Source organism: Elephas maximus, chromosome 16 (genome assembly GCF_024166365.1).
Source record: "Elephas maximus indicus isolate mEleMax1 chromosome 16, mEleMax1 primary haplotype, whole genome shotgun sequence".
NCBI lineage: Eukaryota > Metazoa > Chordata > Mammalia > Proboscidea > Elephantidae > Elephas > Elephas maximus.
Window position 1 is genome coordinate 9,298,283 of NC_064834.1, and position 13,453 is coordinate 9,311,735.

Consider the following 13,453-nt stretch of genomic DNA (forward strand, 5'->3'; position numbering starts at 1 on the left):
GTCCATTCAGTCAGCTCTGTCCACCTCTGCCTTCTCATCTCCCCTCCAGACAGGAGCTGCCCACATAGACTCATGTGTTTACTTGAGCCAAGAAGCACACTCCTCACCAGTATCATTTTCTATCTTATAGTCCAGTCCAATCCCTGTCTGAAGAGTTGGCTTTGGGAATGGTTCCAGTCTTGGCCTAACAGAAGGTCTGGGGACCATGACCTCCAGTGTCCTTCTAGTCTCAGACCAATAAGTCTGGTCTTTTTATGAGGATTTGAGGTCTGCATCCCACTGCTCTCCTGGTCCCTCAAGGGCTCTCTGTTGTGTTCCCTGTCAGGACAGTCATCGGTTATAGCCAGGCACCATCTAGTTCTTCTGGTGTCCGGCTGATGTAGTCTCTGATTTATGTGGCCCTTTCTGTCTCTTGGGCTCATAATTACCTTGTGTCTTTGGTGTTCTTCATTCTCGTTTGCTCCAGGTGGGTTGAGAACAACTGATACATCTTAGATGGCCATTTGCTAGCATTTAATACCCCAGATGCCACTCACCAAAGTCGGATGCAGAATGTTTTCTTAATAGATTTTATTATGCCAGTTGACCTAGATGTTGCCTTAAGCCATGGTCCCCAGACGCCAGCCCCTGCCACTCTGGCCTTCGAAGCATTCGGTTTATTCAGGAAACTTTGCTTTTGGTTTAGCCCAGTTGTGCCGACCTCTCCTGTATTGTGTGTTGTCTAAAATCGTTCTTGTCGCCTATCTAGTTAGTGAATACTTATCTCCCTCCCTACCTCCCCACCCTTGTAACCATCAAAGAATATTTTCTTCTCTGTTTAAACTGTTCCCTGAGTAGAACAAAATTCTGAGTCACAAAAAAAGACCAGACTTGCTGGCCTGACAGAGACTGGAGAAACCCCAAGAGTATTGTCCCTGGACACCCTTTCAGCTCAGTAATAATGAAGGGTGAAGTTCACCCTTAATCCAAAGATTAGACAGGCCTATAAAACAAAATGAGACTAAAGAGGCACACCAGCCCATGGCGAAGGACTAGAAGGCAGGAGGGGACAGGAAATCTGATAATAGGGAACCCAAGGTCGAAAAGGGAGTGTTGACACGTGGGGTTGTTAACCAGTGTAATAAAACAATACGTGTATTGTTTACTGAGAAGCTAGTTTGTTCTGTAAACCTTCATCTAAAGTACAATAATTAAAAAATTATGGTTTTAGCTTGTACGTTTAGGTCCTTAATCCATTTTGAATTTGTTTTTGTGTATGGTGTGAGGCATGGATCCTGTTTAGTTTTTCTGCATGTGGAAATCCAGTTTTCCCAGCACCAGTTATTGAAGAGACTCTTCTTTCCCCATTGAACGGACTTTAGCCCCTTGTCAAAAATCAATTGACCATACATGTGTGGGTTCATTTCTGGACTCTCAATTCTGTTCCATTGTGTGTGTGTCTATTGTTATACCAGTACCAGGCTGTTTTGATTACAGTAGCTATATACCAAAACCAGACCTGTTGCCAGAGTTGATTCTGACTCATAGTGACCCTATAGGACAGAGTAGAACTGCCCTGTGGGGTTTCCAAGGAGGGGCTGGTGGATTCAAACTGCTGACCTTTTGGTTTCTTCATTTTTTAAAATTCTTTTATCTGATTTTTCTTCGAATGTATTAGTACAAAGTGTTTTATCTTTAGTCTCACTAATTCTGCCTTTCATTCCCTAAGTTCTGCTCTTCTGACTTTCTACTGAGTTGTCTAATTCTGATATATTATTGTTAATCTGAATTTCTGATTGCTGTCTCTCCATGGATTCTTGCAGCCTGTTAAATTTTTCATTATGTTCTTGAATAACCTTTTTAATTTCTTCAACTGCTTTATCTGTGTGTTCCTTGGCTTGTTCTACATTTTGCCTGATTTCATTCCTGGTGTCTTGAAGAGCTCTGTATATTAATCTTTTGTATGCTACATGTGGTAATTCCAGGAAAACACCTTCATAGAGAAGATTCCTTGATTCTCTGTTTTGAGAGCTTGTTGAAGTGATCATGGTCTGCTTCTTTATGTGATTTGATTTTGACTGTTGTCTCCGAGCCATCTGTAAGTTCTTCTATTAATTTATTTTATGTTTGCTTATTATATCCTAGCTTCTTGCTTTGTTTTGTTTTGATATACCCAAATAGGCTGCTTGAGTGAGCTAGCTTGATTATTTTCACCTTTTAAGCTCTAACATTCTGTTACCAGATGGCTAGAGCTGTTACCAGGGATATGAGCTTAGGAGCCCATTCACTTTTCTTCTGTGGATTCAGCTTAGGTGTCCAGGTAGTTGGTCATCAAGTGTGTTGTACAGGCTCTGTCCTACAGTTTTAGAGGGGCAGGTATGATTGGTGTAGGCACAGGTATCTGGTTGCAGCAGGGGGTCATGCTCTGAACAAGGCAGGGGCTGACAACCATCTGAATGTGAGGAAAGTGCGGCCCTGTTGCCTAGAGCACACAGGTGGGTGGGTTCTGCAGATGGACTGTGGGCACCCAATGCTTTTGGTTGTAAGGACTGGGAGGTACCACTTATCCTTGGACCCCTGTCACAGGTGGCTAGGTGATGTGGGTACAGCCATCAGTCCTTAGACCCCTGATGTGGGTAGGTGAGGACCATGTTTAATAGGCAAAGTGGCGTCAAACATCAAAAACCCACCTCTCCACCATACTGCTGAAACAATTGAGGTCTGCCAACAGGGCCTATTTTCCTGAAATGGGCCCACACAGGTCCATGCAGGGGTGAAAGTTATTTGAAGTCCATGGACCGTTTGTACCTGGACAGGAGCCACTTCTCTCCTGAGCTGCCCAGCTTAGTGGAGCTAGCAGATTATCTTTTCCCCCAGTTGTGAATTTAGCCCTTCTCGAAGGGCAGCAGAATGACTCAGGGCGTGCAGCAGGACCTCTCTCAGGCCCAGGGAAATCGACAGCCACTGAAGCTGGTTTGGGGGCTGGAGGCATGGTAAAATAAGCACAAGTACTTAGCTTTTGCTGAGAATGCTATCCTTTTCTGGTTCCGGAAATGTGAGTAGGCTGTGCAGCTTACTGTCTCTCGCTGAGGAAACCGTGTCCAGAACACTACCACCAGCCCTGCCGTGGTTGCTCCAGGGGATTGTGCCTGAGGATTCCCATGGAGTCAGGCCCAGCAACTCCTCATCGCTTCTGAACCATCTCTCCCTCCCCCTGCCACTCAGTCCATTTTCTAACTTTGTCTTTGATGTTCAGGGCTCCTAGCTTGTCACATGTATAATTGTTTCACTTGGTTTTTTGGGTCTTTGTTGTAAGGGATCACCAGAAACATCTGACTACTCTGCCATCTTGGCTCCGCCTCTCTGCTCACCTTTTTGTTAGCAGCCGAGCTCTTGGCTACTTCACTACCAGGGCTGTGTAGCTGTATAGTATGTTTTAAAATTAGGAAGTATGAGTCCTCTTACTGTATTCCACTCTTTCAACATTACTTTAGCTATTTAGGCCTCTTGCTATTCCATATAAAATTTAGGATTTTTTTTTTTCTTTTTCTGTAAAGAAGGCTGTTGAAATTTTGATTGGGAATACATTGGGTATATATACTGCTTTAGATAGTATTGACATCTTGACAATATTAAAGATGTTCCATGAAGATGGAACATCTTTTCATTTTCTAAAGTCTTCTTCAATCTGTTTCAGCAATGTTTTATAGTTTTCATTGTAGGTATTTTATTCTCTGAGTGGAATTTTTCCCTAACTCCCCTTTCGCTTATCTCATTTGCTGATGTATAGAAACCCGACTGATTTTTGTTTGTTGATCGTGTACCCTGCAACTTTGCTAAATTCCTCTGTTAGCACTGGAAGTTTTCTCGTGGACTCTTCGGGGATTTTGTATATATAGGATCATATTCCCCCCATGTGTCTGTCAGTTTGTCTTACTGTGGGGGCTTGTGCGTTGCTGTGAGGCTGAAAGCTATGCCACTGGTATTCAGATATTCAGATGCTAGCAGGATCACCCATGGCGGACAGGTTTCAGCTGAGCTTCCAGGCTAAGACAGACTAGGAAGAAGGATTCTTCTGAAAAAAATTTGCCAGTGAAAACCATGTGAATGGCAATGGAACATTGTCTGATATAGTGCTGGAAGATGAGCCCCTCAGGTTGGAAGGCATTCAAAAGATGACAGGGGAAGAGTTGCCTCCTCAAAGTAGAGTCGACCTTAATGACATGGATGGAGTCAAGCTTTCAGGACCTTCATTTGCTGATGTGGCACAACTCAAAATGAGAAGAAACAGCTGCAGACATCCACTGATAATCATAACGTGGAATGTATGAAGTGTGAATCTAGAAAAATTAGAAATCTTCAAAAATGAAATGAAATGCATAAACATCAATATCCTAGGCATTAGTGAGCTGAACTGGACTGGTATTGGCCATTTTGAATCCGACAATCGTATAGATCTACAAGGAAAACTAGTTAATACAATTGTTATTCAAATTTACACACCAACCACTAAGGCCAAAGATGAAGAAATTGAAGATTTTTACCAACTTATGCAGTCTGAAATTGATCAGACAGGCAGTCAGGATGCACTGATAATTACTAGTGATTGGAATGCGAAAGTTGGTAACAAAGAAGAAGGCTCAAGTTGTTACAAAATATGGCCTTGGTGATAGAAACATGGCCAGAAATTGCATGATAGACTTTTGCAAGACCAATGACTTCTTCATTGCAAATGCCTTTTCTCATCAGCATAAATGGCAACTATACACATGGACCTCGCCAGATGGAATACACAGGAAATCATATCGACTCTATCAGTGGAAAGAGACGATGGAAAAGCTCAATATCAGTCAGAACAAGGCTACAGGCCGACTGTGGAACAGACGATTAATTTCTCATATGCAAGTTAAGTTGAAACCGAAAAAAATTAGAACGAGTCTATGAGACCCAAAGTACGACCTTGAGTATATCCCACCTGAATTTAGAGACCATCTCAAGAACAGATTTGATGCATTGAACACTATCAACCAAAGATCAGACCAGTTGTGGAATGACATCAAGGATATCATATGTGAAGAAAGCAAGAGGTCATTAGAAAAACAGGAAACAAAAGTCCAAAATGGATGTCAGAAGAGACTCTGAAACTTGCTCTGGGACGTCGAGCAGCTAAAGCAAAAGGAAAAAATGATGAAGTAAAAGAACTGAAAAGAAGATTTCAAAGGGTGGCTCAAGAAGACAAAGTGAAGTATCATAATGACATGTGCAAAGAGCTAGAGATAGAAAAAAAAACAAAAAGGAAGAACGTACTCGGCATTTCTCAAGCTGAAAGAACTGAAAATTCAAGCCTCAAGTTGGGATTTTGAAGGATTCTATGGGGAAAATATTAAGCGATTCAGAAAGCATCAAAAGAAGATGGAAGGAATACACAGAGTCATTATACCAAAAAGAATTGGTCGACGTTCCGCCATTTCAAGAGGTAGCATATGATCAGGAACTGATGGTACTGAAGGAAGAAGTCCAAGCTGTACTGAAGGCATTGGTGAAAAACAAGGCCCCAGGAATTCAGGGAGTATCAATTGAGGTGTTTCTACAAACGGATGCAGTGCTGGAGGTGCTCACTCATCTATGCAAAGAAATATGGAAGGCAGCTACCTGGCCAGTCGACTGGAAGAGATCCATATTTATACCTCTCCCCAAGAAAAGGAATGCAACCAAATGCAGAAGTTAGCGAATAATATCATTAATATCACATGGAAGTAAAATTTTGCCAAAGATCATTCAAAAGTGGCTGCAGCAGCATATTGACAGGGAAGTGCTAGAAATTCAGGTCGGATTCAGAAGAGGATATGGAACCAGGGTTATCATTGCTGATGTCAGATGGATCCTGGCCAAAAACAGAGAATATGAGAAAGATGTTTACCTGTGTTTTATTGACTATGCAAAGACATTGGACTGTGTGGATCATAGCAAATTATGGATAACATTGCGAAGAAAGGGAATTCCAGACAATTGTGCTCATGAGGAACCTGTACATAGATCAAAAGGCAGTCGTTTGGACAGAATAAGGGGATACTGCGTGGTTTAAAGTCAGGAAAGGTGTGCATCAGGGTTGTATCCTTTTACCATACCTATTCAGTCTGTATGCTGAGCAAGTAATCTGAGAAGATGGACTATATGAAGAAGAGTGGGTTGTCAGAATTGGAGGAAGACTCATTAAACAACTTGCATTATGCAGATGATGCAAACTTGCTTGCTGAAAGTGAAGAGGACTTGAAGCACTTACTGATAAAGATGGAAGACCACAGCCTTCAGTATGAATTACACCTCAACATAAAGAAAACAAAAATCCTCACAGCTGGACCAATGAACAACGTCACGATAAACAGAGAAGATTGACATTGTTAAGGAGTTAATTTTACTTGAATACACAACCAATAATCATGGAAATGGCAGTCAAGAAAGCAAATAATGGATTGCATTGGGCGAATCTGCAAAGGACCTCTTTAAAGTGTTGAAAAGTGAAGATGTCACCCTGAAAACCAAGGTACCCCTGACCCAAACCAAAACCAAACCTGTTGCCGTCGATTCCAACTCAGCCACCCTATGGGACAGAGTAGAACTGCCTCTTATGGTTTCCAGCGAGCGCCTGATGGATTCAAACTGCCAGTCTTTTGGTTAGCAACTGTAGCTCTTAACCCCTACCCCACCAGGGTTTGCGCCTGATCCAAGCCATGGTGTTTTCAATCGCATCATATGCATGCAAAAGCTGGACAATGAATAAGGAAGAGGGAAGAAGAATTGACGCCTTTGAATTGTGGTGTTGGCGAAGAATGTTGAGTATACCATGGACTGCTAAAGTAAAGTGCAAGTCTGTCTTGGAAGAAGTACAACCAGAGTGTTCCTTAGAAGCAAGGATGGCGAGACTGCATCTTACATAGTTTGCACATGTTGTCAAAAAGGATCAGTCCCTGGAGAAGGACATCATGCTTGTTGAAGTACGGGGTCAGCGGAAAAGAGGAAGACCCTCAAAGAGTTGGATTGACACAGTGGCTGTGACAATGGGCTCAAGCATAACGATCATTGTGAGCACATGCAGGACCAGGCAGTGTTTCGTTCTGTGGTGCATAGGGTCGGTTTGAGTCAGAACGGACTCGACAACACCTAACAACAACAGGATTATATCACCTGTGAATAGAGATCATTTTACATCTTCTTTGCCAACCTGGGTACATTTTATTTGTTTTTTCTTGTCTTTTTGCTCTGGCTGATTTCTAACACAGCATTAGAAGCGGTGAGAGCGGGCACCCTTGTCTTGTTCCTGATTTCAAGGGGGAAACTCTTAGTCTTTCTCTTTAAGTATAATATCAACTGTTGGCTTTTCATGTATGCCCTGACACATATTGAGGGATTTCCTTTCTATTGCAATCTTCTTTAGGTTTTTCATCAAGAAAGGGTGTTGGATTTTATCAGATGGTTTTTCTTCATACCTAGGATGGTCATGTGATCTTCCTTTGTTCTCTTGTTGTGGTGTTTTATGTTGATTGATTTTCTAATGTTGAACCACTCTGCATTACTGGAATAAATCCCTCCTGGTCTTGGTGTATGACTCTTTTAATATGCTGTCGGATTCTGTTCTAGGATTTTTGCATGTATATTAATAAGAGATATTGGCCTGTAATTTTCTTTTTGCATGATGACTTTGTCTGGTTTTGGCATCAGGGTTATGTTTGCTTCATAGAATGAATTAGTGAGTATTCCTTCTTTTCCTTTCTTCTGGAAGAGTTTAAACAGTATTGGTGTCAATACTTCTCTCAATGTTTGTTGGATTTCCCCAGTGTAGCTGTCTGGTCCAGGATATTTTTTGTTGAGAAGTTTTTGATCACTGATTCTATCTCTTGCTATGGGTCTGTTTCCTTTTGTGTCATTCTGGGTAGGTTGTGTGCTTCCAAGAATTCGTCCATTTCATTTAGGTTATCCAGTTTGTGGCCATGCAGTTGTTCATAATTCTCTTTATTTCTGTTGGGTCAGTTGTAATGACCCTGCTTTCGTTTTTATTTTGCTTATTTGTGTCTTTTGTCAGTGTAGCTAAATGTTTATCAATTTGTCTTTTCAAAGAACCAGTGTCTGGTTTAATGATTCTATTTTTCTGTTTTTTATTTTATTTATTTCTGCTCTGATCCTTATTTCCTTTCTTTTGGTAGGTTTAGGCTTAGTTGCTCTTCTTTTTCTAATTCCTGGAATTGTCAAGTTAGGCTGTTGATTTGAGATCTTTCTTCTTTCTTTGTGTAGGCATTTATTGCTGTAAGTTTCCCTCTGAGTACTGCCTTCTCTGCAGCCCATAAATTTTGGTATGTTGTGCTTTCATTTTCATTTGACTCTAGGAAATTTGTGATTTCTCTTTTGAATTCCTCCTTGCCCCATTGGTAGTTTAATAGTGTGTTGTTTAACTTCCATGTTTGTGTATTTTCCAGTTTTTTTTTTTTTTTTATGATATTGTTTTCTAGCTTTGCTCCATTGTGGTTAGAGAAAATACTTTGCATGATTGCGGTCTTTTTAAATTTATCTAAATGTATTTATTTAAATATATATCTTCCTGTTTTTTGGATTCTACCCCAAAACAGACTTTTTAACTAGTCTGTTAAGTCTAGTTGGTTTATAGTGTTCATTCATGTCATCTGTTTCCTTGTTGACCTTCTTTCTAGATGTTCTGTCCAGTGTTAAAAGTGGTATATTGACGTCTCCAACTACTATTGCAGTACTGTTTCTCCCTTCAGTTCCATCAGTGTTTGCTTTGTGTGTTGTATATTTAGGTGTCCTGATATTGGGAGCATATGTATTTATGATTGTTAAATCTTGATTGACTCTTTTATCACTATATAATGTCCATCTTTATCTCTTCTAACAGGTTTTGTCTTGCAGTCTACTTTGTCTGATATTAAGACTGCCACCCCAGCTCTCTTTTTAGTTTTTTTTGAATTGACTATTTTTTCCCTTCCTTTCACTTTCAACCTCTTTGTGTCCTTGGATTTAATGTGTGTCTCTTGTAAATGGCATATAGTTGGATCATGGTTTCGTTTTTTTTTTTTTAACCTATTCTGCCATTCTTTGCCTTTTAAGTAGAGCTTTAGTTCATTTACCTTCACTGTAGTTACTGATAAGTGGCTTACTTCTGCCATTTTGTTATGTGCTTTTTTGTGTGTCTTAAGCCTTCTTTGTCTTTGCATTTTACTACTGCTTGCGTTTGTGTTTTGTTGGTTTATTGTAGTGAGCCTCTTTGGTTCCCTTCTCATTTCCTTTTGTGTGTATTTTTTATATGTTTTCTTACTGGTTACCATAAATATTACATTTAAGAGCTTGTGTTTATAACATTCTAGGGTAAGTTGGTACCAACTAAACATTAGTAACATACAAAAAATTCTGTATCTATATCATTCCTCCCTGTTGTTATTATCACTAATTACGGCTTTACATTTCATGTGCCCTGTAGCATTATTTTATCCTTGCTTTTTATGTATTTGTTATTTAAAAACATGAAGGACAAAACATTTAGAATTATCAAGCATGAGTACCTTATTACAGGCCCTCATACTTGTCCACGCATTTCCCTTTGTTAGGGGTCATTCTTTTTACCTGCGGCTTTCAGTCACTTTCTAGTGTCTTTTCCCTTCCGTCTGCAGAACTCTCTTTAGTGTTTTTTGTTGGCCTGGTCTGGTTGATATGAGCTCTCTTAGCTTCTGTTTGTCTGGGAATTTTTTAATTTCACCTTCATTCTTGAAGGACAGTTTCATGTGGCACAGTATTCTTGGTTGACAGTTTTTTTTCATTCTGTGGTACATAGGGTCGGTATGAGTCAGAACGGACTCGACAACACCTAACAACAACAGGATTATATCACCTGTGAATAGAGATCATTTTACATCTTCTTTGCCAACCTGGGTACATTTCATTTCAGCTCTTCAAATATATCATTCCATTAGGCCAGAGACGTTTGAGAGGATCCAGGGTGGAGGACACAGTAGGGCCTGGACAGGCAGGAGGAGCAGACTGGGGGTTCCTGTGGGTGAATGAGGCATTTGCCTCCCCTCAGGGCTTTAGGGCCATGTGGGCCTGGTCCCCTCCACAGCCCACACCTGCTTCCTATAGGAGAGGGCGAGGCTCTGACCTTACTCCTCCTGCCCCTCTCCAGTTCCCACCTGGACCCTGCTGGCAACCAGTCCACTCTGCAGGCCAGTGGCACCACCACCCCAGAGCATACGTCTGTCATCGACCCGCTGATGGAGCAGGATGAGAGTCCAGGGACCCCTCCAGCCAAGCAGAGCACGTCCAGCTCCAGGTTAGCAAATGAACACTGGCACCTTCACTGTCCACCACGGTTGGCAGGGCCACGCACATCCTTCTGCTCTCCTAACTTCGTTCTGCTTGGCCTGTTAGACTTGGCCTCACTGTCCAGAGCGCTGTTCTTTCAGGAAATGTTTACTGAGCAGCTTTGATAGACCAGGAACTGCAAAGAGATGGCCCCTTGCCATCAAGGGACTCACCATCTAGTCCTGGAAGAGAGTCAATGGTTTTGGGACTCAGACCTAAGGGCAAGGCTTGGGGAATAGTTTATGGTCAGGCATGCTATAAGGCTATGCAGAATAAGCCACAGAGCGCAGGACGCACGTGTGATCAGCACAGCTAGATGGTGACATGATGGGGAGGGTAGGCAGCATCTGTGCTGCAGGTGACAGGGCCAGCCCCCAGGGGCTGGGTGGGGGCGTCCATGCTGCAGGTGACACGGCCAGTCTCCAGGGGTTGGGTGGGGGTGGCTGTGCTGGCTTTCCCCTACCCGCCGCTTCCATTTCTTTGTCTTCTCTCTTGTTCTCTTATTGCCTCTTTATTCGTCCTGTTTCTTTTTCCCCTCTGTTCTCGTCTTCTCCTGTCCTGATCTGTCACCAGCTCACTCAGCAGCGGTCATCCAAGGGCCTCCTATGCCGGGCCCACAGGGCAGTTTGCCTTCACGGAGCTCTGGGCTTCGAGGTGACAGTCAGTGTCCAGGGGCACACAGCACAGAGGGGATGCTGCGAGGGTGCTCTGGGCCGCAAGGGGAGCAGCTTGCTCAGAAGCAATCGGCTTTGTGCTCTCTGCACCAGGACCAGTCACGCTGGACTGTACCTGCAGCAAAAATTTTTTTTTCTTTAATTTTTATTTTGCTTTAAATGAAAGGTTACAAACCAAGTCAGTGTCTCATACAAAAACTTATATACACCTTGCTGTATACTCCTAGTTGCTCTCCCTCTAATGAGAAAGCACATTCCCTCCCTACACTCTATTTTCACGTCCATTCGGCTGCTTCTGACCCCCTCTCACCTCTCATCTCTTCTCCAGACAGGAGCTGCCCACATAGTCTCATGTGTCTGCTTGATCCAAGAAGGCCAGTCTTCACCAGTATCATTTTTCTATCCCATAGTCCATTCCAATCCCTGTCTGAAGAGTTGGCTTTGGGAATGGTTCCTGTCCTGGGCTAACAGAAGGTCTGGGGACCATGATCTCTGGGGTCCTTCTAGTCAAAGTCAGACCATTAAGTCTGGTCTTTTTATAAGAATTTGGGGTCTGCATCCCACTGCTCTCTTGCTCCCTCAGGGCTTCTCATCTTTTTCCCCCTGCAGCAAAATTTTAATCACAGGCTGGCTTCTGCCTGAGGTCCCTTTTTCGGTCTCCATTGCTGCCCCCGTTTTTTCCCTCAGCTTATTTTCCCTCCTAGATTGTAAGTTCCTTGATGGCAAGAGGCCATCTCTTCGCAGTTCCTGGTCTGTTGTAACTGCTCAGTAAGCATTTGCTGAATAAGTTGCGCTCCTGGACTGTGAGGCCAAGTCTAACTTTTGTTAAGCAGAACAGAGGAGAGTGAGTGCCATATAAGCAGGAGAGACGCAGCCCAGGTGTGTGGCTGACGGCTGGGGCCTTGATTTTGGCTCTGTCACTGGCTGGTTGTATGATTGCTTCGGGCCATCTCTTCATCCCCTCTGAACTTCGGCTTCACGCCCTGTAAAATGAGTCCGTAGAACTAGCACTAGTGATGAGGCCAACCTCTCACTTCCCTGTGGTTCCCAGACTTCCTCCTCAGACGCCACGAATCATGCAGAAAACAGTTAGGGGCTTCGCCACTGCCTGTCTTTTGCATGCCCTGCTCCCTCCCAGAGCACGACTGAGGAACTTTATTTTCCTTCCTGAAAGGACTGCTGGTGACGCCAATAAGAAGGCCCCAGAGCCACGCATCGTCTTCGTCAAAAAGCCTCAGCTGGAACTCGGGGTGCATCTATGTGGTGGGAACTTGCACGGGGTGTTTGTGGCTGAGGTGGAAGACGACAGCCCTGCCAGGGGCCCTGATGGCCTCATGCCGGGGGACCTCATCCTCGAGGTGAGTGCTGAGCTATTAAGCAGGCTGGGCCCCTCTCCATCCAGTCCTGGAGATGGAGGAGCACACACTCTCACATGGTGGCTCCTTCAGTGCTTTTGTCTAATGCTTATAACCACAGGATGCTGCAGAGACCCGCAGGGTAGATCTCTGGGAAGCTCAGCAGCTCACAGGCAGCCCGCTGAGGGAGCCTGAGGGCAGAGCCTGGCCTGGGCACAGGGAACCTGGTGGGAAGCTGCTCTGCTCTTGTGAGCAGTATGACTGATTGAATGCGGGACTGTTGTCTCCCCATCACTGGGTCCACTGCTTGATGGGAAAGGTGGCTCGCTCATAGGTATTTAAAGGTACACATAGGATAAGCAAAGTGAAGTGGCATATTTTGGGTATCCCATACCTGATGGGGACTAGTGCAGAGTTTTCCCTGGGACAAGCTCTAGATGTCATGGTGGCCAGAAAGTGGGCATAGGACATGGGCCCCGGTGGGGGAGACCACATGGGCCAGCCCCACCTCCAGGGAGGAGGCAGACAGGCTCAGGTAAGGGGGTGTTGAGCTTCTGCCTTAGCGCCACACTGGGCCCTTGCGGCTGCGATGGGGTCTGCCCTCTGGCCTCACCCCGCTTGTTCCTGGGCAGTACGGCACGCTGGACGTGCGGAAGAAGACAGTGGAGGAGGTATACGTGGAGATGCTGAAGCCCAAGGACGGCGTCCGCCTGAAGGTGCAGTACCGCCCCGAGGAGCTCGCCAGGGTCAAGGGCCTGCCCGGGGACGGCTTCTACATCAGGTACCAGAGGATCCAAGGCTGGGGGCCGCAGGGGAGCGGGCTGTCAGTGGAAACCCTATCCCTAGGAAACATCTCTGTACTTGGTGCCTGCAAAGGTGGGGCTGTGATAGTCATTACTTGGCTGTCTGGTCCACAAGCTCCTGGTAAGATGCTTGTGACTTGAGGGCTTAAAGGACTAGGCTCCCCTATTTGGGGTCAGGGCCTGGGGAATTCTGATACCAAGGGTCCCATTTTCGTCTGGATTGCGTGCCTCCCCTGACGCAGGGTTGCAGAGCCCTCTGCAGGGTGCTAGTGGACTT

The 13,453-nt window shown here is 44.2% G+C and overlaps 1 protein-coding gene across 3 annotated transcripts in view; it reads left to right on the plus strand.

The window, feature by feature from the left end:
• DLG5 (discs large MAGUK scaffold protein 5) overlaps positions 1-13,453 on the plus strand; it is a 182,799-nt gene that overhangs the window by 151,032 nt on the left and 18,314 nt on the right. For all 3 annotated transcript variants that reach the window (XM_049855762.1, XM_049855763.1, XM_049855764.1), the window contains exons 23-25: positions 10,166-10,312; positions 12,193-12,376; positions 13,006-13,154. In XM_049855762.1, the coding sequence (XP_049711719.1) occupies positions 10,166-10,312; positions 12,193-12,376; positions 13,006-13,154 (480 nt within the window). The remainder of the gene's footprint in view (positions 1-10,165; positions 10,313-12,192; positions 12,377-13,005; positions 13,155-13,453) is intronic.